Here is a 21,256-nt window from a genome sequence, read left to right as displayed (position 1 = left end):
TTTAAATAAATCATATATTTCTACTCAATAATTAACAAACTTTAACAAGAAAGTCCCTGTTTACCTAAACTTTTTACTCTACTTTAACTTTTATCAAGAAACATCGTATTGATCTTACACATAAGATCTGGTGGTCACTACTTATCAAGCATCTGCTTAAATTCCATACAAAACAACAACTTACAAGGCAATCACAACCTTAAATCAAGCTTTACAAGCAAACTTTACCCAATTTAACACTCAAACTTACAAGCCAACCTTTAAAATAACAATATCACTACGGCGCAAAAAAACACCGCATTCTGCTCACCTTAGCAATTTTTTTAGTGGGAGCTACTTCGCTCTTTTGGTTGAATTTAGCGAAATATTTGACTTCATGGAGAGGAATTAAGGCCGAGGAGTTTGAAATCGAACGTACTAGGTGGTCTCTTTTGGCGTATATATCCAGTAAAATGGGTAGGTTTATCGTTGCATAGGGTAGTATTAATGGGTAGGTTTATCGTTGTATAGGGTAGTATAAATGGACAGGTTTAAATGATTTAATAATACAGTGCTTTATTTATTTAATTATGTATTTAATAGTGTACATTTTTCATTTGATTTACACCAAAATAAAAAAAAAGAATAAAAAAAAAATACAATAAAATAATAAAGGATGAACAAATCCAATACATTCATAAGCCATTGCTTACCTGTCCTCGATGATAATATCCAGTGCAGCTCATTTAGTAGATTTAATTACATTTGACAGCCTTTATCACAATCTACTTTACATTTGACAATCTTCATTACAATCTACATTCAACAAGATGATTAATATTTAAATTCTTAAAATTTCATTATTATGTACCAGGATTGATTTTTTTTTATATAATTTGATAATAAATATCCATTGCCTTATACAATCACTACTGTCTTTCCTCAAGTGCATGCTCGTGTACTGTATTAGGTTTGAGATATTTGCAGATAAAAATTTGAGAATTAAAAGGAGATAGTACTTGAAAACTAGTGAATGAGTCTCTATGTAACCTCTTTATTAGATTTCAAGACGCTGAGAGAGAACCCATTTAATCAAACTACGCCTTTATATAGGAAATAAAATTATTCAAGGACCGAAGTGAGTTCAAGGTCAATTTTAGTATTGAACTTGAATAATATAAATATTGTATATGGTTAATATTGTAAATGAGTCTTAGAGAATATGTAATATATAATATTATGTATTCAGTACTTGTTATTTTTTATATAAGATTTGAGTAATCTCATACGAATAATAAGTATTTAATAGGGTAAATACGACAAGGTTCAATAATGCTCTATCATCATTGTTGTTATCATTGATATCATTACGGTCACTTCATACGCTTTTTTCATTGCAAAATAAAAGAGAGTACTAATATCTAATGAATAAAAACCGTTAGTCAAGAGAAAAATAATAAACAAATAAATTATACCTTTCATCCTGTTTAAACATATGATCTATACAATACGCTGTTAGCTAAGGCTCAGTTTATCTAAAGTGTATGCACTATAATCTTACCTAATATCAACAGCAAATGCATTATGAAACAACACATCAAGTACAGTACACAAAAGCAGTGGATGAATAATTATGTATAGTTGCGACAAACTGGTCTACAGCATGGTATGGTGTTGACTATACTTAAATTGTATACTACAGATAGGGTAAGTAAGATGGCAAAGATAAGAAAAAAATGCAAGAAACTACACATGTAAAAAAAAAAAAAAAAAAAAAAAGGTAAGGGTTGTTACATGTTGAAATCTAATCATAAACGAACTTTCTTTAATTGGTGAACCATTAGTTAAAAACATCTTGTTTGAATAAAGTAAACATGATACTTGATGTAAAGAAAGCTAAAGTTTACTATAAGCAAAAGAAAAAAAGAGATAGTTAAAAGATGTACAGCATCCAACAACTTTATACCATGCAATAAAATAAAGGATTGTTTTCTCTCTTTTGCAAAGATTAACTTTTTGAGTTGATTAAAGTTTAACTATTTTGTTTTCAAAGTACGATGCATATCAACAATATCTAAAAGTATCAAGAACTGTCAACAAAGTAAAGTAATGATAGTTATAAATAATAATAATAAAAAAAAAACTAAAAGAACAAAATACTTTTTAAAAAAAAGATACTTTAAAATCCATGCAAGTTTATTTCGTTGAATTAACGTCATAGGACCAATGACATTGAAGAATAAGCTAAGGCATATAAAAAAAGAATAAAAAAAAATAGTTAGCATTACCATCCTGAAGATTTAGTCATGACGAGACAATCCTAACAGACATCTAGCAAATAATAGTGTACTTTATTTAACATAAGATAAAACAAAAAAAGAAAGAGAAAACGAAAGCAATTATATTCTTCTCTTTTTAGTTGAACGACGAGCAGCAGTACGAGTACCAGAACGGGTACGAGAAGAACGAGGAGAGGGAGGGAGAAGGGAGACAGCAGAAGACAAGGAAGTTGCACTAAATCAATAAAAATTAATTGTTATGATCATAGAATATTTTTGTTTTTAAAATTAAACATACATGTTAATTTCATTGCCATTTCCTTCTTCTAATTCGTGAGGGGAATCCAAGTCAGGAAGTAATTCAAAATCAAAATTTTCGTCAGGATGTGTATCATTTGTTTGTTCTGCTAAGTGGGTGTTTGTCTCCATTGAGCTACTTGTAGTGTTCGATAGTTTATTTTTTAACTAATATAGATATAATGGTAAATCAAATGGACATTTTTGTAGAAAAAGAGTACCTTTTTGTTGTAGTAATTGCCGTATGACTTTGCTAGCAAAACTTGAGCTCCCCAGCTATTAACACATCGACCTAAAGGGATACTTGCTCGTAAAGCGAACTCTTCAAGCTCTTTATATGCCGTATTTTTATAAGCAACAGGAATGTACTTCCATGATAGCTTATTTTTGTCGATGTGTACATCCGCAAGAAGTTTATTGCTTAAATCAATGCAAATAACTTGTGCAAAACTGTTTAGCTGCGAGTGATACTTTTTGGCTAAAAGTCGTTTATTATCGAGTATTTCGTTTGAATCCTCTGGCTTATCAAGAAGATCCATTGTTTCTCTTATAAACGCCTCTATACATGTTGTGTTGCTATGTTGACCATCACCCAAGCTTGTTGGAAATCGTGGAATATCCCTACGACCGCTCTCGAGTGCTGGTGAATTGAATAGAGGAGGCTGTTGCTGATAAATAGCTGATGTAATGTATTGTAAGTAAAAGACATCCTGATTCACTTCCTTTTTTTTTTTACCTTGTGGAAGAGGGTAGTTTATGAAATTGTTTCGCTCTATCATCAGCTTCAACTCGGTCATTTGTTGCTGAATCTCATTTTTCCAGGCTTCAAATTCACTTCTCATAACGTTAACCGTTCTGTTATAGTTGCGGATTTCGTTAACAATTCGATCAACGTTGTAAGGCATAGCAAAAAGATGTAAAAGTAGAAAAGTATTAGTTTGGTAGAACCAAAATAAACAATGATTATATAAATGCCTAGAGTTTATATACTTTTCACATTCATCTATTAACATATGTACCATGTAGTGCCGACTAAATATCAAACGGCACGATGCAAATCTATGCACTTGCTCCTTAATAGTTTGTTCAACTAGAGAAGTGGTGTCCACTAGCACATTTTCATTTCTACTGATAATATTGTTTAATGTAAATAATGCGTTTAGTTACTCTTTGATTATCTTTGCAGCAAGGCACATAGTAAAAAAGGGAAAAATGCTACGATTATATTCAAAAATGAAAGATGTAGACTGATATTAACAAAACTAATAAAAATATTCTTTTAGTAATTTGCGAGATTGCTGTTGCCTATATCACTTCTATAAACTCGATTATTAATTGAAGAAAAGTATTCATTGTAACGATGATCAATTCAGGAGCATTGTATATGATATCTTTAATTAATTTTTGTATTAAGGAGAAGTTACCTTTTTAGTTTGTAGTATACTTGATAAAAAAGATCACCATTCCGTGTAAAATACCCATAACAAACATCGTTTGCAAATATTTTATGCTATAATAAAATGTGAGAAAAAAAACATTTACATAATACTTTTAAAAGAAGTAAAACACTATGACATGTTCTTTTTAAAGTTGTAATCATTACATAGTAGATGAGCGAGACTACAGAATGTAATTTTTTCAAGAGATAAGTTTATATGTTCTAATACCATTTCTTTTATTGTTTTTATACTGACTTTAAACGACTTATTATAGATAATTTTAATTTATTTCTATGTTATATTATGTTCAGGTTACCTTTGTTATTGATCTACATTGTATTGTTTATTACCTGTATTTACGTTAAGAATTTAAGGAACTGGCAAATGTATATATTACTATATCAGATTATACATACTAGTTTTAAGTGACAAACATCAACAGATTTATTATTGATTTTTATTAAAAAAAAAAATAAACATAGCAAAATAAAAGAAAAATGAGCTTTATACTTAACTTTAGCCTAGATAACAATTGTCTCTGATACCAACAATTTTATATTAACCTCTGATTTCTCTATAAGTATCTGCGTTTTAGTATTATATTTTCTATACTAAAGGCTATCTTCTATTTACATATGCACATTGTAATGTATGAGCCAATGTTTGTTTACGCCCTATATTAATTCCCGCGTTTTGTTTTTGTTATTTTTCTTTGCTTTTACCTATTACATTCCAAAAATGGCAATGGATATGCATTAGATGTACGGATCATCTCTATAATCAGCATTACCCCATACAGAACCATTGACTAATTCGGTAGATTTAGCCACCTATAGCCAGATAGGCATCCTGAGGAACCATGATTTTCATCTGATTTCTACAATAAATAATTTGTACTCTTATTAATTTTGACTTGAACAATAACACACTGAAAAGTATAAATACCTTTAAATTACTATTGTCTGCTCTTCATCTCTTTTTTTAACCTTTGTCAAAAAATTAACTTTCCAATGTCTCAAGCTACTTCTTATCCTTGTAACCTTTGCAAACGCTTTGTTGGTGTTACCTTTGCTAAGTTGCAGTTACATCAGATATGTGGTGGATGTATGTCACATTTTATCCGAGAACATAGAGCTGGTGAACTGTCACTGCAAAATTCTACTTTAGAAACTACTTCAAATGATGACTATGATAACGATGCTGATACAAATATTGATGTAGACGTTGATGTAGACGTTGATGTAGATGTTGGCATGGAAAGCATGTCTAATGTTAGCGTTGGATCTGCTGCTTCGTCACTTGCTGGTAATAAAAAATTAGGAATTAGTGATTGTTTATCATTATTGCGTTTTGCTAATATATCACACTTTCATCGCTCTAGATAATGCAGTGGTTTATGAGTACACTGGATCCAGCTTGCAACTCTCGGCGGTCGAAAAGGCTGCTGTTGAGCTTACTCGATTGGCTGATCAGCACGGTGTTAATCGTCAGTTCAAGAGAGATATGATGAATACTATAAACAAAACGCTATTAAGCAAGATTAGTGACGATGCTCTCAATGGTAGATTAATAAACAATGTAAAATTCCTCATTACCTCTAACATAAATCCAACAGAGCTTGGTGGTATGATGCCTAGTCCCGATACAGTTTCAAGATGGATATGCAGTAGCCATGATGGGTTTCAAGTTGTTTCTCATTTTGATGTTTGTCCCAATGGCTGCTTCTTATACCCAAAGGATGATGCAAATATCTTGTTTTGTACTAATGAAAATTGTCAGCTTCCAAGATATAGAAAGCATGAACAAGCTCTTGCCCTTCGACAAGCTGGTGTCGATTTGAATGATGAGTCCTTCCCTTCTTTTGTTGCTGTTCAGCAAATGGCTGTTGTATCTGTTGGTGCTGCATTAGCACAAATGATGCTTGATGAAGACAAGAGAGAATTATTTAAGTACCGTGCCGAACAAGATTGTACACATGAAGATGGAGTGTACAGGGACATCTTTGATGGTAAGGTGTATCAAGACTTTCTTTTCAATCAGCAGCAACTTTTTCAGGATGATAGCGACATTGGGATAGTCTTGTTTGTTGATGGATTCCAACCAAAAGTTCAAACAGGAAGCACATTAACAATCATTCATTGCTTAGTGATGAACATAAGTCCTTCATACAGGCAAGCCTATTGTTATTAAGCCTAATTCTTAGATGTTAACCATTATTCTATAGGCATACTCGCCATCATATGATTACTCTGGCCATCATACCTGGTCCCTCTAAGCCTGATAATATTATGTCTTTCCTGCGACCAATTGTTGACGAAATCAGAAGTCTTGGAAACAATGGTTGTTGTATCCACACAACTAATAAAGTGAACATTCATGGATAAACTTGGATACTACAGAATTATAGTCTAACCAGATCTCTATTAATAAACGTGAGAATTCTGCAATAGCCAATCTTGCCCTGTTGTCCTACCAGCGTTCTAAAAGACTATATCGGAACCTGATTACAACAACGGCAGTTCAATCCTATTCTATAATTATCATTAGATCAATAGTTTAATTACTTCATTGTCCCTTGATTCGTCAAGTAGACAGCGGCTATTGATTATCCACTATCCTTCCTTATATTCCATATCATTCTTTTAACCGATCAATTGAAATAGCGTTAAAGACCCAGACATTCAAAAAGTATAAATACCCTCAATATTTTTATTAATAAAGTCATATATAATCTTTAGTTTCACAACTATCGTCTTTTTGTAGTTTTTGTCTTCTATTTCATATTTGGCAAAACATTTTTTTTTGTGAATTCTTTATTGACTTTATTTTTAAAAACAACCCTCTTTTTATTACTACCTACCTTACCACTATGTCAAACTCAAATGACTTTAACTCTGCTGCTGCTGGTTCTTCCAGTAGTAATGATAAAACTTATCCTGATAACGCCCGTCGTATGTCAGATGTATCTACCTTATCTTCAGAGGCACAGTCCTCTGGAATGACCACGTCCGCAGTTTCTTCTGGTTCTTTTGAGCCTAGAATCGCAGCTCCATCCATCCACTCTTCTATTGAGGAGTTGGATTCCACCATCATCGGTGCCACCCAAGTTATCCTTAACTTGTCTGTTCGTCTTCTTTCCACGACCCCTGAGTCAGAGGAAGATAGCATGGTGCGCGCCAAGTACGAAGCCTGCTCCAAGGACCTAGAGAGACTAGTTCATACTAGATATCTCCTCCAACGAGCTATGACCCATGCTGTTCCTACCGCTTGGACTGGTGCACCTCAGGTTGCCCCTGCAGCCTTGAATGTTGTACCTCCAAACCTACCCCTCATGCAGTGGAAGGGTGCGGTCTTTGACCCATCTGCCCCTGTCTCTGTGGATGTTAAGCACTGCTTAAAAAAGTTTCAGGACGTGATGTTCGCACATGGTCTTGATCTTGATCAGCACTGGCTTCGTCTTCTCCCTCCCTGCTTGTCGTCTAGTCAACGTACTTGGCTTGATGAATATCAAGAAAAGGAGGATGTCCATACGTGGAGTCAGTTCAAAAAGGCTTTTACTGGCCATTATGGTGTTGGTTCGGCTGAAGAAAAGGCCACGTCTACAACGGAGTTGTTACGCATCTCCATGACTGCTGCTGAGACTGTTGACCAATACGTTGAACGTTTCAACAACCTCCGTCGCTTGGCACAGATCCAAGATCGCTGTGTCTTGACTCGTTGCTTTCTGATCGGTCTTCAGGCCGACATTTACAAGAAGGTGATCGTGTCCTTAGCCAATTGTACGGATGCGCAAAAAGAATCGGTCGACTACGTTGTCAAGTTGGCCAAGACTTTGTACCATTCATTGTACAAAGTACGTAGAGTTGCTAACGCTTCTCACACTTCTGCTGGCCCCTCCATGGTCAATGACTCCTCTTCTTCTGGTCGGAAGAAATCCTCTGCTTTTGTCTCTGGTTCTGCTGTTCGTGCTGCACCTTATCCAAAGGCTTCTAGGAAGTATTGCAGCTTCCATAAGACCACCACCCATAGCAACGATGAATGTCGTGCTATGAAGAAATCTTCCTCTCTTTCTCCTTCTTCGGGTTCTACCCAAGTTGATGTCTCCTCTGGTTCTGCTGCCTCTCAGTGGAATCCAAGAAACCAACCTTCCGGTTTGGGACGTCCGTGCCGCTCTTGTGGTGCTGACAACTGGCGTCCTGGTCATCGATGCAAAGGAAAGGGTCGCTCAACTGGCTCTTCGGCTGACGACTCTGATCTTGCTGGGCCTTCTCATTTGTTTCGCGGAATGAGTCGATCCCCTGCTTCTTCCTTGTCTTCCGTTGCCTCTTCTGGTAACGATGTTTCTGCCTCTGTTGGTTCTTCTGCCACTCCTACTACAAGTAGTAGTGATGCTTCTTCCGGTCGTAAGACTGATGCTGCTGGTCCCGTTGTCTCTGTTCCCGATTCGTCGGATGATATGGACATTGATGTTGCAGAAGCCCTTACTGTGGCTGAAGCTGCTCAGGCCTGTAAGTACATTACACATCACATCTTTTCTAAAGCGCCTTCAAACACTAATACGCTTTATGTTCCTATTATTGTAGAGCACATCAAAACATGGGCCATGATTGATACCGGTTCAACTTTTTCGTGTGTGTCTCCTTCGTTCTGTTCGTCGCTTGGTTTAGTTCCAACACCTAATCCAGGATCGATCAAGTTAGGACATAATAGTTCAAGTATTGTAAGCCGGTTAGGCATAATAAATCTTACTGTTTATTATAACCAAATCCGTTTGCCATATGAATTTGAAGTGTTTGATTTTAGCAGTGATGTCCCCATTTGTTTAGGACTTGACATTTTGCCTAAACTAAGAATAGGTTTAACAGGATTAGCCACTTCTTGGTTAAATTCTAATATTCCTAAAATACCTGATCCAGTTAACCCTGATGACTATAAGCCAAATGAAACTCCTGTTGGCACTAAACAGGAAAGACAGCAATTGATGAGCACTATTCAACCTTTGTTAGATGCTAATACGAGTATCCCCATGTCTTCTCATTGTAATTTACCTGGTGCTATCATTACTCTTGATACTGAACCCAATGCCTTTGCTTATCGAAGACAACCCGATATTGCTATTGCTAACAGAAAAATCATGGAAGACCAAATTCAAACTTGGTTGGATGATTGTGTCATTGAACCTGCTCCTTCCAATACTCGCTTCAACAACCCTATTTTTCTTGTTGGAAAAAAGGATGTTAACGGATTATACACTAAGAAAAGAGCAGTTATTGATCCACGTATGCTTAACCAACTCGTGAAGAATGTTGATAGAATGCCTTTACCTCTAATCAGTGATCTTCATCAACGTATGGGTTCTGCTACTATATTTACTACTTTCGACATACGAGCATGCTTTCATCGTTTTCTTATCCAAGAATCTGATAGACCTAAAACCGCATTTACTCATCCATTCACTGGTATGCAGTATCAATTTCGTCATTGTCCTTTTGGCTTGACAAGTACCGGTAACATTGTACAGCGTGTTCTTACAAATTTGTTCGCAGATCTTCCCTACACTGCACTCTATATTGATGATCTATGTGTCTTCAGCTCTGGTGACATGAATCAACATATTGAGTATGTCCGTGAAGTGTTGAAACGTCTTACTGCTGCAAACTTAATTATTAATGTTGAAAAGACACATTTTGCACAAAGTTGTGTAAACATTCTTGGATGGACTATTGGTAACAATGGTTCTCTAATCCCTGATCAACGTAAACTGACAAATATACATTCTTGGCCCACACCTAAAACTGGTAGACAAGTCATGAGTTTTCTTGGATTTGCAAACTATTTCCGTAATAGTTTACCTATGTTTTCTCGCTTGACTGCTCCACTTGACCGGTTACGATCTCTTAATTCTTTAAAAGGAATTTGGAATGAAACCCATGAATGCAGTTTTCGTAACATTAAGGATGCCTTGGTGAATGCCCCAGTTATTCACATTCCTAACCTTAAGTACCCATTCTACGTCGCAACAGATGCTAGTGCTTATGGTATCGGCGGTGTCGTTTATCAAGTCATCGACCAAGTCATTCAATATAACGCCTTTGCTGCAAGATCTCTTTCTCCTACCGAACGTCGTTATCATACAAACAAACGAGAGTTGTTAGCGATTGTATTCATGTTTGAGAGATATAATAAATGGTTATATAACCGTCATTTTACCTTGACAACTGATCACAAAGCCTTGATTTACATCAAGAAGCAAGTTGTTCCAAATGCTGCCATGCTTGTTTGGTTTGAAACAATTTTCGAATATTCCTTTGATATTGTTCATTGTCCTGGCATTAAGAATATTATCCCAGACGCACTTAGTCGTTTATTCCCAGATGACAATAAACTGGAGGGGGGTAACAATGTCAACAATGTTGCCATCTACAGTATCCGTGGTAAAGAAAAAGAAAAAAGAAAACCAACTTTTAAAGAAAAATCTAAAAGTTATGAAACACAAACATATGCAGTCACTTCTGCAACATCATCATCATCATCAAAACCCTTATTGCATCGCGCTTTGCAATATGAAGATTATATCACACCTCCTCCTGAGGAAAGAAAAGATATAATATTAAAGGCTCACTTATTAGGCCATTATGGAATTAAAGCCATAGAACAAACCATTCATGGTGATAAACTCCATTGGACTAATTTACGTCAAGATATTCAGGATGTCATATCCAAGTGTCACGAATGTAAAATGTTTAATATTGCCAAAACAGGTTATCATCCCCCTAGAAGTATCCTACCTGACGGACCTCTAGATCATTGGGTTATGGACCTCGGCACTTTTAATATAACATCTACGAGCGGAAATAATTTCCTTCTTGTCATGGTTGATTTATTTTCTCGCTTTACTATCTTGAAAGCCATTCCTGATAAACAAGCTCTTACTATTGCCAAACAGCTTGTTGATATCTTCTGTACTTTCGGCTGGCCTAAGGTCATTGCTAGTGATAACGGAAAAGAGTTTACTGCTACCATCGTCACTGAACTTATTAATAACAGTGGTATCGATAAGAGAGTGTCTAACCCTTTTAATCCCCTTGGTAACTCAGTCAATGAAGCATTTGTAGGAATTGCTAAAAAGACTATTGTTAAACAGTTACAAGGAAGAAAAGAAGATTGGGATCTATATGTACCTGCAACCCAATATGCTATGAATCTGAAATATTCCAGACTTCATAAGAGTAGACCATATACAGTAATCTTCAATAAAGTACCAAATGATATGAAAGATTATTCTCATATTAAACCCACTCTTAGAAGTGAAGCTGTAGATTCTAAAGCAATAGAAAACAGACTTAAATATGCTACTGAAGTCGTTATCCCTGCTCTTGCTAAACGCATTAAGGAAACTCAGGATGTAGACAATGCATATTTTATGAAAACAAACAAAATCGTTCACACACCATTCCCACTCCATAGTGAAGTCATGATTAAAAATGTGAATAAGGAAAACAAAACTGATCCGTATTACGAAGGTCCTTTTTATATAAGTGGAATGACAACTAATGGCAGTTACATATTAGTTGACAAACAAAATAACCTCTTATCAAGAGATGTACCAACCTCACACTTAAAACTTATTGCATTACCCAGCAATAAAAGTGCAGAATCAATCGATGACCAACATTATGAGATTCAAGCAATTATACAACACAAAGGAACTCCAGGTAATTACCAGTACCTTGTTCATTGGAAAGGATACGATGATCCTATGGATTACACTTGGGAACCTACTTCTAGTTTTGATGATCGATCTTCAATTGAAACATATTGGGCTCGTCGTCAAGCAGGTAATAATACTGCTGTCTCAAAGAAAGCAAGATTACCCAAACGTACCGTTCCTACTCGTGATCATCACAGTAGAAGCAAGAGATCAAGACGTTAAATTGTCTAAGTAGTTGACCGTCTTTTTCCCTAAGACAATTTTTCCTAAAGAAGGTTTTTTTTTACTATCAGGTTTTTATGACAACTTACTACTACGATCTACCCTCAATTATACTATGTCTATTTATCTGCCCTATGATCATTATCGCACTTATTGTGTATGACAATTACTTTTTCCTGAATCTTCACTTATCCTTTTACCGTTTGCTTCAAACTAGAAGGGGGCAATGTTGTATCCACACAACTAATAAAGTGAACATTCATGGATAAACTTGGATACTACAGAATTATAGTCTAACCAGATCTCTATTAATAAACGTGAGAATTCTGCAATAGCCAATCTTGCCCTGTTGTCCTACCAGCGTTCTAAAAGACTATATCGGAACCTGATTACAACAACGGCAGTTCAATCCTATTCTATAATTATCATTAGATCAATAGTTTAATTACTTCATTGTCCCTTGATTCGTCAAGTAGACAGCGGCTATTGATTATCCACTATCCTTCCTTATATTCCATATCATTCTTTTAACCGATCAATTGAAATAGCGGTAAAGACCCAGACATTCAAAAAGTATAAATACCCTCAATATTTTTATTAATAAAGTCATATATAATCTTTAGTTTCACAACTATCGTCTTTTTGTAGTTTTTGTCTTCTATTTCATATTTGGCAAAACAATGGTTTTCGAGTATTAAAAGATAACAATGTAATTTACAAAGGCAAGGTTCACTTGATGGGTGTTATGGGTGACATTCCTGGTGTTGCAGACTTAATGAATCATGCTGGCCATATGGCATACCATGGTTGTCGTATTTGTGATGTTCGAGGTGTATCAGATGGTGCGAGATACTTTTTACATAACGGCAATATTCGATCAAAAGAAAGCCTAGTACATGGTGATCCTGTAAGTTTTTTTTTTTAAAAAAAAGTTATGATTGCTTACGATACATCACAGAGCCATCAAATGGGACAAGTACCAGAGCTGCTCACTTCTCTTTCGACGTTTTGTGGTGTAGAATTTTTTGGAATTGACGAGATGCACTTGATTGGCAGAGGGATTGGACACCTTATTTTCAATATTCTTAACGCCAGTTGCAATGAATCGTACATCATTGAATCAGGTTCATCATACAGCTTCAGACTAAAAAATCCACTTCGAAGAACCAATGGTATGGCTATTGTACAGCGCCAGATGGAAGTATGTGCCTCCAAAGTCCCCCAAATATTTGAAGGCTCCTTTCATGCTTCCTTTGGTCGCTACAGAGCTGTAGATTGGCAGAACTTTCTTTGCGTGATCGTACCAAATATCACCTTGCCTTACCTAGTCGAATACGAAGCAAAGAAAGCGTTGATGTGTCTAATAAATGGCTGTAATCTGGCACTCCGTCGAACATTAAAGGAAGAGGATGTGAAAAAAATGGAAAGGTGAATACAAAGTAGCAGAAGTTCGTTATTACATTTTACTTACTAACAGTATTTTGTCATTTAACATAGTGATGTGGAAACATGGCACAAATACTTGCGTGATCAAATCAACGCTGGTAATTTGTCAGTCAAAGTTTTCACAGCCAACAACCATTATCTGGGTCATCTTGGGCACATGACCAGACAGCTGGGGCCCATAAAGAATTATAGCTGTAGATCAACGGAGAGAACAATAAAAGAGTTTGCAAACAAGATTAAATCGACCACAAAGCCTGGAGTTAACAGCTCCAACGTTTTGTTGAACATCGTCAACCTACAACAATATGGAATTACCACGTCTCTAGCTAACAACGATCAAGTGAATGCAGATCAAAGCTCTCCTGTATCGTTTGTTTCCCATCCTTCAGGCAACGATCAGTTTCCGCAATTATGGGATCCTGCTGATGAAGCATATTTGTTATCAAATGGAGTAATCACCCCTGATCTGCGCGATCAAGATCTTGTTGTTGCACTTCGATCCTATTACAGGCGACTTTATGGTGATCAAAGCATAATCGATATTGGAACTAATTCTATTTTGTTTGCTGAACGGCTTTGGACCGATTCTATCGTTATTTCTTCCCTGTCATATCGCAAAAAAAAAAGATTGACTACAGCAGCTGACAACTTTGTCTTGTTCGAAGCTGGACGATATCGAAGGTAAGTAATTTTATATGGACATTAAATATAAAATCAACTAACCTTTTTTTTTAGTTTGAGAAAGTGTTGGTTTGTTGGTGAAGTTTACACATACTTCCAGCATACATATGGTGATCAAGTACGCTTTCTTGCAGTTGTAGATGTGATGAAAAATCACAAGCTTGATCAATTTAATATACCAATGGTTGAAAAAGATGTTGAACGTAAGCATTTTGCTGTGTTAGATGTGGCAGACATCTTGGAATGTGTTGGGTTACTCCAATATTCAGCAACCAAAAATAAGTTTAAAGTTATATGGTCATATATGCGTTATGATGACAAAGTTGGTGGTAGACATGATGGTATGCTTTCCGATCTTTAATGCCTTTTTCTTCATTTCATTTATGCAATCTTCTTTTATTTTTTTATGCTTTTATGCCTACGTCTATGATTTAATAACTTCTTTTTTCACGTTCCTTTTTTTCTAATTACCATCAAAACTTCATTCAAAATATAATTTAATCTTCTCTTATGTATCGCTACATTCATATCAACCACTCTTTGCTTATAACCCAAATATATTCTATTCATATGTTACTATGCTTAAAACTTTTTAGAAGAAACTATTTTTATACCTTTTCAAGCAGTAATAAAAAAGAACCGTTTTCAGAGTCGTTAAACAGAGGTCCGGGTTTTGTATCTATTAACAAGTTGCACTGCAAAATGATATGCTGTTTGACACCTTCCATTATCTCTACAGTTTTACGTTGCTGTTACAGGAATTTACAACCTTATATCCAATATACTAATCAAAATAAGATTTTTCATTATGAGTACTGAACTTGTATGTTTTTTTTCCTACCATATAGACTTTTTTCTACTAAATATTTCATAAAGCACAGTGCTGAACAAAGAGTAGCTCATATTCTATAGGTATACGTTAGACACAATATATATTAATAAGCATTCATTATTTAACTTTAAAAAAAAGCTAAATCTTGTTAAGTAATTGTAAAAGCATGCTATTCAAGTTTCTTCTATAAATCACTAGAATCAAAAGTAAGCATATTTTTCTTTATCATAACTATTTACTTTTACACTTTCACGGAGCCATGTGTTAATCGACCAACGTATAATTATAATTCAGGATAAAAAAGCAATTTTGGTGGAAAGGGGCAAATAACTGGATTAAGGTACAAGATAAATAATAACAATTTAATTATTAAGAAGAGTTTAGAATAGTGAAAAGTAATTATGAGCCGTAAGAATTTCGTAGCAGGATTATGTGAAGAAGGAAAAGAAGTACAATCGGAAGTTTTTTGTACTTTTTGAAACACTTGTAAGTTATAGCGACGTCATTTCAGAGCATTTGCAAACGCGTTTTTTTATTATATATTTTTTTTGTATTGTTTTTGCAAATTGGATTATTTAGATCATGTAAATGATTAAAACAATCATTGGTTCTATTATTCTTTAGCAACAAAACAAATAAGCTCCTTTGGCTTCAATAAACTGAATATAACAGAAAAAATTATAATAATAAAGGACAACCTACTCAAACCAATATTTTTACTGAATGAGGGAGTAATTTATAAATGAATTACTTTATTGTATATGGCTTGAACTTGATAATAGCATGTACAACCCTTTTTTATATCTATTACGTATTTATAATCTTCAATTTATTTCTGCATATTTAATACAAAACAGTAATTCACAACCATCACAAATCACTCTCAGTTCAATTAATATAAAAAGGTTGTAATGTAACTTGACTAGTCAAAGTATATTGAAGCAGTACTATAATTGGAAACAAAGAAAAGTTATGTCAATCAAAACATGTCTTGTTTAAATTTGCTGAAATAAATAAAACTAATGGTACAGGCGCACTACTAACTCTTTGCCATAATGCTTACATGTCTTCTTTTTCACAATTTAAGTTTTCTTTAAAAACATGTCAGCTGGAGTACAAGATGTAAAAGTAATTTAGGATACGACAAGTGACAGAGGCATAAAAAAACGTGAGCTTTGTTTTTTTTTCTTTTTTTATATTCTGGGCCGTGATTGAGTTATAAGTCGTTCCTTTTTCTTGTTGTTGCATATTATCTATTCTAAAAACAACCGTAAAATATAGTTCAAGAAAGAAACAAAAAAGAAAATTGCAGAACTTTTTTAAAATAAAAATAAAAAATTGTGCACAACCTACTTTGTGATTGCTCAAAAAAACTAATGAATAGGGATTTTTTTACGACTATTACAGTCATAATGCAGAAAAATGCGAGTTGTGCAATATGGCTGTGTTATATCTTTTTAACAGTGTAAATAAGGTTGTATATAGTTTTAAAAGTGATTTTGCCAAGTAGATTCACTTTATTTCAGCATTTATTTACAGAAAAAAAAAAAGTGGAGCAGTAAAAAAAGGCTGGAGCATTTTTAAAAAAATAATGTGGAGGACAATGAAAAAACAATAAAAAATTAACATTTTTGGTAATCAAAACGATTTATAAAGAGTAAAATAACTTCAGAAAGTAAACCTTGCGCCGTAGTGTATCTTTTTATTCTATTGTAACGAGAATGATGAAGACATTGTAACACAATGCAGCAAACTTTGGCAGCATTCGACTTTTCTCTCTCCAATTAGTTTAAATCCAGGAACATACAAACAAATACGTATGAATACAGATAAATCCAGAAAAATACAAAAAAATATAGAATATCCATAAAATCATCAAAAACAGCATATAATCAGAAAAACCAAAAACATATAAATAACTTCAATATTTCTTATACTTTTTACTTACTTTTGTTCTTACTTACTTTTGTTTCTACATAACCTTGTTTCTACTTACTTCATATTACTTTTTGATTATTTCAAATAAATATCATTCAAAGTAAATTTCTTTTATTTTTCTTTTATTTTACTTAACATCAAGAACAAGAAGTCCCTTGAAGCATATACACTTCATTGTAATCCCTATTATATTATCTTTTTATTTTACTTTACTCAAAACAGTTTGATCTACTTAACAAGATCTGGTGGTCACTTATTACAAGCGAACTTATATTCAATCTATTACTCTTTTTGGAATCAAATCCTATCTAAACCTTTGATCTTATATCAAGACTTATTCAGTACAAACCTATTTATACTACAAAAACCTTACAAACTCCAATCATCACATTTGGTGGTCACTACGAGGGATCAAAATTGAAAAAACTACTTAAAAACTATCAAGAAATCAACAGACTTATTCAAAAAAAAATTTTATCAAAATCGAACCAACAATCTCAAAACACTTATTAGCAGCAATGACAACTACAGGACCTAACGTGTTGGCCTCAGTCAGCAACCAAAGCGTAATACAAGGTTATAGACCAAGACTTATCGAATTTTACGGATATGAAGGAGAAGATTTCCGTCATTTTCAAGAAATACTAGACTCCTACCTCGCAGTTAGTAACACGCAGGGTGAATCAAGAAAAATAGCTATCCTCAAATCACAGCTAAGACGTGCTGCCAAAATCTACTTTGAACGTGTCATTTTAAAAGAAGAACCAGATATCAAATATGACCAAGCAATAGAGGCGCTCAAGAATCATTATATTACACCAGAACTAATTCAAAGCTACGAAATGGAATTTAATGATATGTTCCAAGGGGAACAAGAGCATCCACAAATATTTCTAGCAAGATTAAGAGAAGCAGCCGATTTGGCCAATATTGACAACGAAGCATTGATAGAAAGCAGATTCCGTGCTGGATTACTAAATGAAATAAAAAATTTTTGTATACAAAGCAGCTCCAAGAATTTTAAAGACTGGCTCACACATTCTGAAGGCTGGTGGAACGCCAACAGACCACGTAAAATTGCCATGGTTGACAACCCGTTCATACCTCGTAACATCAACAACGCCCTCATATATCACAACGACAACGCACATATTAATCGGTACAATGCAAACAACCATAATGTTGAACTTGTAGACATTGATGAAAGACCTGCTCAGATTTTGCCAGTCAGTGGTACTCAAATAATTGGTAGATCATCTGGAAACTTAGCTACTAATGCCAATGTTACAACAGGAATTAATCAGTTGTCAACAATGGATGTAGTAGGTTATCCTAATGACATCCAATATTATGATAATCACTCAACAAGACATCATCACGGTCATTCTCATTTCAATAATCAGCAAGAGATTCTTAACATGATTCAAAAAGCCATTCGCAACGAATTGAATCTGCATGATCAACAAAATCGACCATACAACCGCAACGCTCGCAACAACTACAATAGTTACAATAATGTTAATTCTAACGGCAAGGACAACTACCCAAGATATAACAATAACAATAACAGCAATCATAACTATAACCACTATAACAATAATGGCTACAATGTATACAATACTAGATACAGGAACAGTTATGATAATGCATATGGAAGAACCGAGTACAATAATCAAAGCCGTAGCCAACCCAATAATGATTATAATAATACAGCTCCTCAACAACAACATTTACAAGGTCAAACTCCAAAAAACTAGATGGGTCAATTGTTTTTAATAACGAAAGCAATGGTCAATCGAATACCCAAAAACCAACAAAATCCATTAACCAATCTAAGCAACAACTACAAAAACAAACACAACATTTAAATGCTATCCTAACAGAAAATGAGAATAGAAACGAGAAAGAGTTATATACTGCCATCAGACCTGATAAACCACCAGAGGTTACCAGAGCTGTTCCTTATACTAAAACACGTACCACTGCTCAAAAGAAAACAGCCAAACCATCAGTTGTTACCAAGCGCGTTACTACTAGAAGTCGTTTGGAAGAAATCAAACCTTCAAATAACAATCAAACGCATACAAATCAAGATATAGAAATGGAAACTGATTTACCTATTGAACCTATCAAAAAGAAACAGCCCAAAAGAACACAATCAATTCCATCCTATGATATCGCTACTGACATATTAGACCGACCTGCCAACGCTACATTTAGAGACCTGATCAATGATGTCCCTAAATACCGTAGACAGTTAGCTGGTTTTTGTAGAACTAGAAGAACTGCTACTAAAAATCAAGATTCTCAGCAAACGGTTGCAATAATTGAAGACGATGAATTTAACACTACCGCTGTATATTCAAAAACTACTATCGGAGATCATAGGATTAGAACGTTAATCGACTGTGGAGCAGCAAAGACTTGTATGTCGAAAGCTTTAGCTGATAAATTAGGACTCTCTATAGATGCTGCCTCCGAAACTATATTTACTATGGGAAATGGAACAAAACAAGCAGGATTAGGAGTTATCTATGATGTACCAGTAGAAGTAAAAGAAAACATGATTATACCTTGTACAGTAGAAGTATTACCTTCATGTCCCACCCACTTCATCCTTGGAAACAATTGGTTAATTAGAGCTAAAGCGAAGATTGATTTTAATAGCGAATCTTTGAAAGTATCATACAAGAATCAAAAAGCCGAATTGCCTATTACCTTCTTATGCAAGCAAGAAAAAATACCAAAAATTACGACTTATACGCAAACATACAAGCATCCAGTCAGTCAAACTAATTCCAATTCAAAACATGTCCATTTTGAAGAAGAAGCCGATGAAAGCACTGAAGAGGAATACAGTTCGGAGGAGGAATCAATAGAACATAGTGATGAAGATATTTACAGTGCTGAAGATGAGCTATCTGACAGAGAGCATCAAGAAGAAGACAATGATCAATCATTATTAGTATTGGAAAAAGAATCTGACCAAGAGATTGAGATAATAACAAATAACAATGATCAAATCATTCGTGCTCCAAAGGAAGGGATGATCTTAAAAGCCTATACGTCAAGTACATTTCAGCTTAAAAAACCACCTGGACAGTCAAAGTCAGTCACTTATAGTTTTGAACTAACCAACCCTGACATTATTCAAGCAATGGGATATTTCGACTTAAATGCCACTATAGTATTAAACAACAAGAGCATCGAAATACATCTATACAACCGATCAAAGAAAGATATCCATCTACAATCGTTTGAAAAGATAGGAAAGCTTGAAAAGATTGATTTACAAAATGAAGAAGTCATACAAGCGTATCAACTCAACAAAGAAGCAGATTTATATACTATGGAGTATAATCAGAACTCAGAAACCGAAAGTGATGAAGAAAAGATGATAGACAAAGACTCATATGCAAAAGTGGAAGTTGGAGATATATCAAAAGAAATGAATCAGAAACTACGAAAATTGCTGTATAGATTCAAGGAAATATTTGATTGGGATAATAATACCATTGGCTACACATCAATTTTGAAGCACAAAATTATCAGAGAAGGGAATATTCAGCCTATTAGTCATAGACCCTATCGACTTAGCCCTATAGAATCTGATTATTTACAAAAGGAATTGGATAAATATTGCAAGCTAGGAGTAATCGCACCATCAAACAGTCCTTGGGCTGCTCCGGTAACCCTTGTTAAAAAGAAAAACGGTGAATACCGTATGGTAATTGATTATCGCAAGTTAAACGCTGTAACAAAAAAAGATTCATACCCTTTGCCAAGAATCGACGATTTATTAGACACTTTGGGAAAAGCTAAAGTATTTTCCGCTCTTGATATGAGAGCTGGTTTTCATCAAGTACCCTTGGAAGAAAGTAGCAAGGAATTAACAGCATTCACCACAAAATACGGAGTATATCATTACAACACGTTGCCCATGGGATTAGTAAATTCACCCGCAACTTTCCAGCGTCTCATTGATCTCTGCTTCAGACCATTAATCAACAAATGCCTGGTAGCATACATTGATGATCTAAATGTTTACTCAAACAACTGCCACGAACACTTAGTCCACTTAGAACATGTCTTCAATTGTATTAAAATGGGAAATCTAAAGCTCAATCCAGAAAAATGCTTCTTTTTCAAGGATCATCTCAAGTTTCTTGGTTACATCGTTACTAAAGAATGAATTCAGACCGACCCAAGCAAAATAGAAAAGATACAAAATTATCCCGTTCCCAAAACGCTCACCCAAATTAAAGGATTCTGTCGTATTTTCCTTATTAAATACTCAAATGTCGTGTGAGATTACTCAAGATCTCCATGTCATATAATTTAAAACTACCTCTATATAACACTACGTGTTATATAGCCATCAGTACTCATAAACAACTTTAGTAATTTACATTGCGCAACTTCGGTTCTTCAA

At 34.5% G+C, this 21,256-nt stretch overlaps 5 protein-coding genes across 5 annotated transcripts; 4 read left to right on the top strand and 1 right to left on the bottom strand.

Moving 5' to 3' along the window:
• Positions 1-2,378: 2,378 nt before the first annotated feature.
• Positions 2,379-3,460, bottom strand: RO3G_15871 (uncharacterized protein; the record flags this gene model as incomplete). The annotated part of the gene is made up of 4 exons (XM_067670455.1): positions 2,379-2,493; positions 2,557-2,723; positions 2,777-3,234; positions 3,292-3,460. The coding sequence occupies 4 exons, from the start codon at positions 3,458-3,460 to the stop codon at positions 2,379-2,381; spliced, it is 909 nt and encodes a 302-aa protein (XP_067526556.1).
• Positions 3,461-5,004: 1,544 nt separating this feature from the next.
• RO3G_15870 (uncharacterized protein) lies at positions 5,005-6,184 on the top strand (the record flags this gene model as incomplete). Its single annotated transcript, XM_067670454.1, has 2 exons — positions 5,005-5,299; positions 5,376-6,184. The coding sequence occupies 2 exons, from the start codon at positions 5,005-5,007 to the stop codon at positions 6,182-6,184; spliced, it is 1,104 nt and encodes a 367-aa protein (XP_067526555.1).
• Positions 6,185-6,863: 679 nt separating this feature from the next.
• Positions 6,864-11,927, top strand: RO3G_15869 (uncharacterized protein; the record flags this gene model as incomplete). The annotated part of the gene is made up of 1 exon (XM_067670453.1): positions 6,864-11,927. The coding sequence occupies one exon, from the start codon at positions 6,864-6,866 to the stop codon at positions 11,925-11,927; it is 5,064 nt and encodes a 1,687-aa protein (XP_067526554.1).
• Positions 11,928-12,672: 745 nt separating this feature from the next.
• On the top strand, positions 12,673-14,415 carry RO3G_15868 (uncharacterized protein; the record flags this gene model as incomplete). Its single annotated transcript, XM_067670452.1, has 4 exons — positions 12,673-12,834; positions 12,886-13,355; positions 13,425-14,054; positions 14,109-14,415. 4 exons carry the CDS (start codon positions 12,673-12,675, stop codon positions 14,413-14,415), a joined length of 1,569 nt encoding a protein of 522 aa, XP_067526553.1.
• A 2,927-nt stretch (positions 14,416-17,342) lies between these two features.
• On the top strand, positions 17,343-21,016 carry RO3G_15867 (uncharacterized protein; the record flags this gene model as incomplete). Its single annotated transcript, XM_067670451.1, has 3 exons — positions 17,343-17,895; positions 18,019-18,487; positions 18,538-21,016. The coding sequence occupies 3 exons, from the start codon at positions 17,343-17,345 to the stop codon at positions 21,014-21,016; spliced, it is 3,501 nt and encodes a 1,166-aa protein (XP_067526552.1).
• Positions 21,017-21,256: the final 240 nt, after the last annotated feature.

This window comes from Rhizopus delemar, genomic scaffold (assembly GCF_000149305.1).
Source record: "Rhizopus delemar RA 99-880 supercont3.17 genomic scaffold, whole genome shotgun sequence".
Taxonomy (NCBI): domain Eukaryota; kingdom Fungi; phylum Mucoromycota; class Mucoromycetes; order Mucorales; family Rhizopodaceae; genus Rhizopus; species Rhizopus delemar.
The sequence above is the reverse complement of the archived record's forward strand: the minus strand, read 5'-3'. Positions and strand labels throughout refer to the sequence as shown.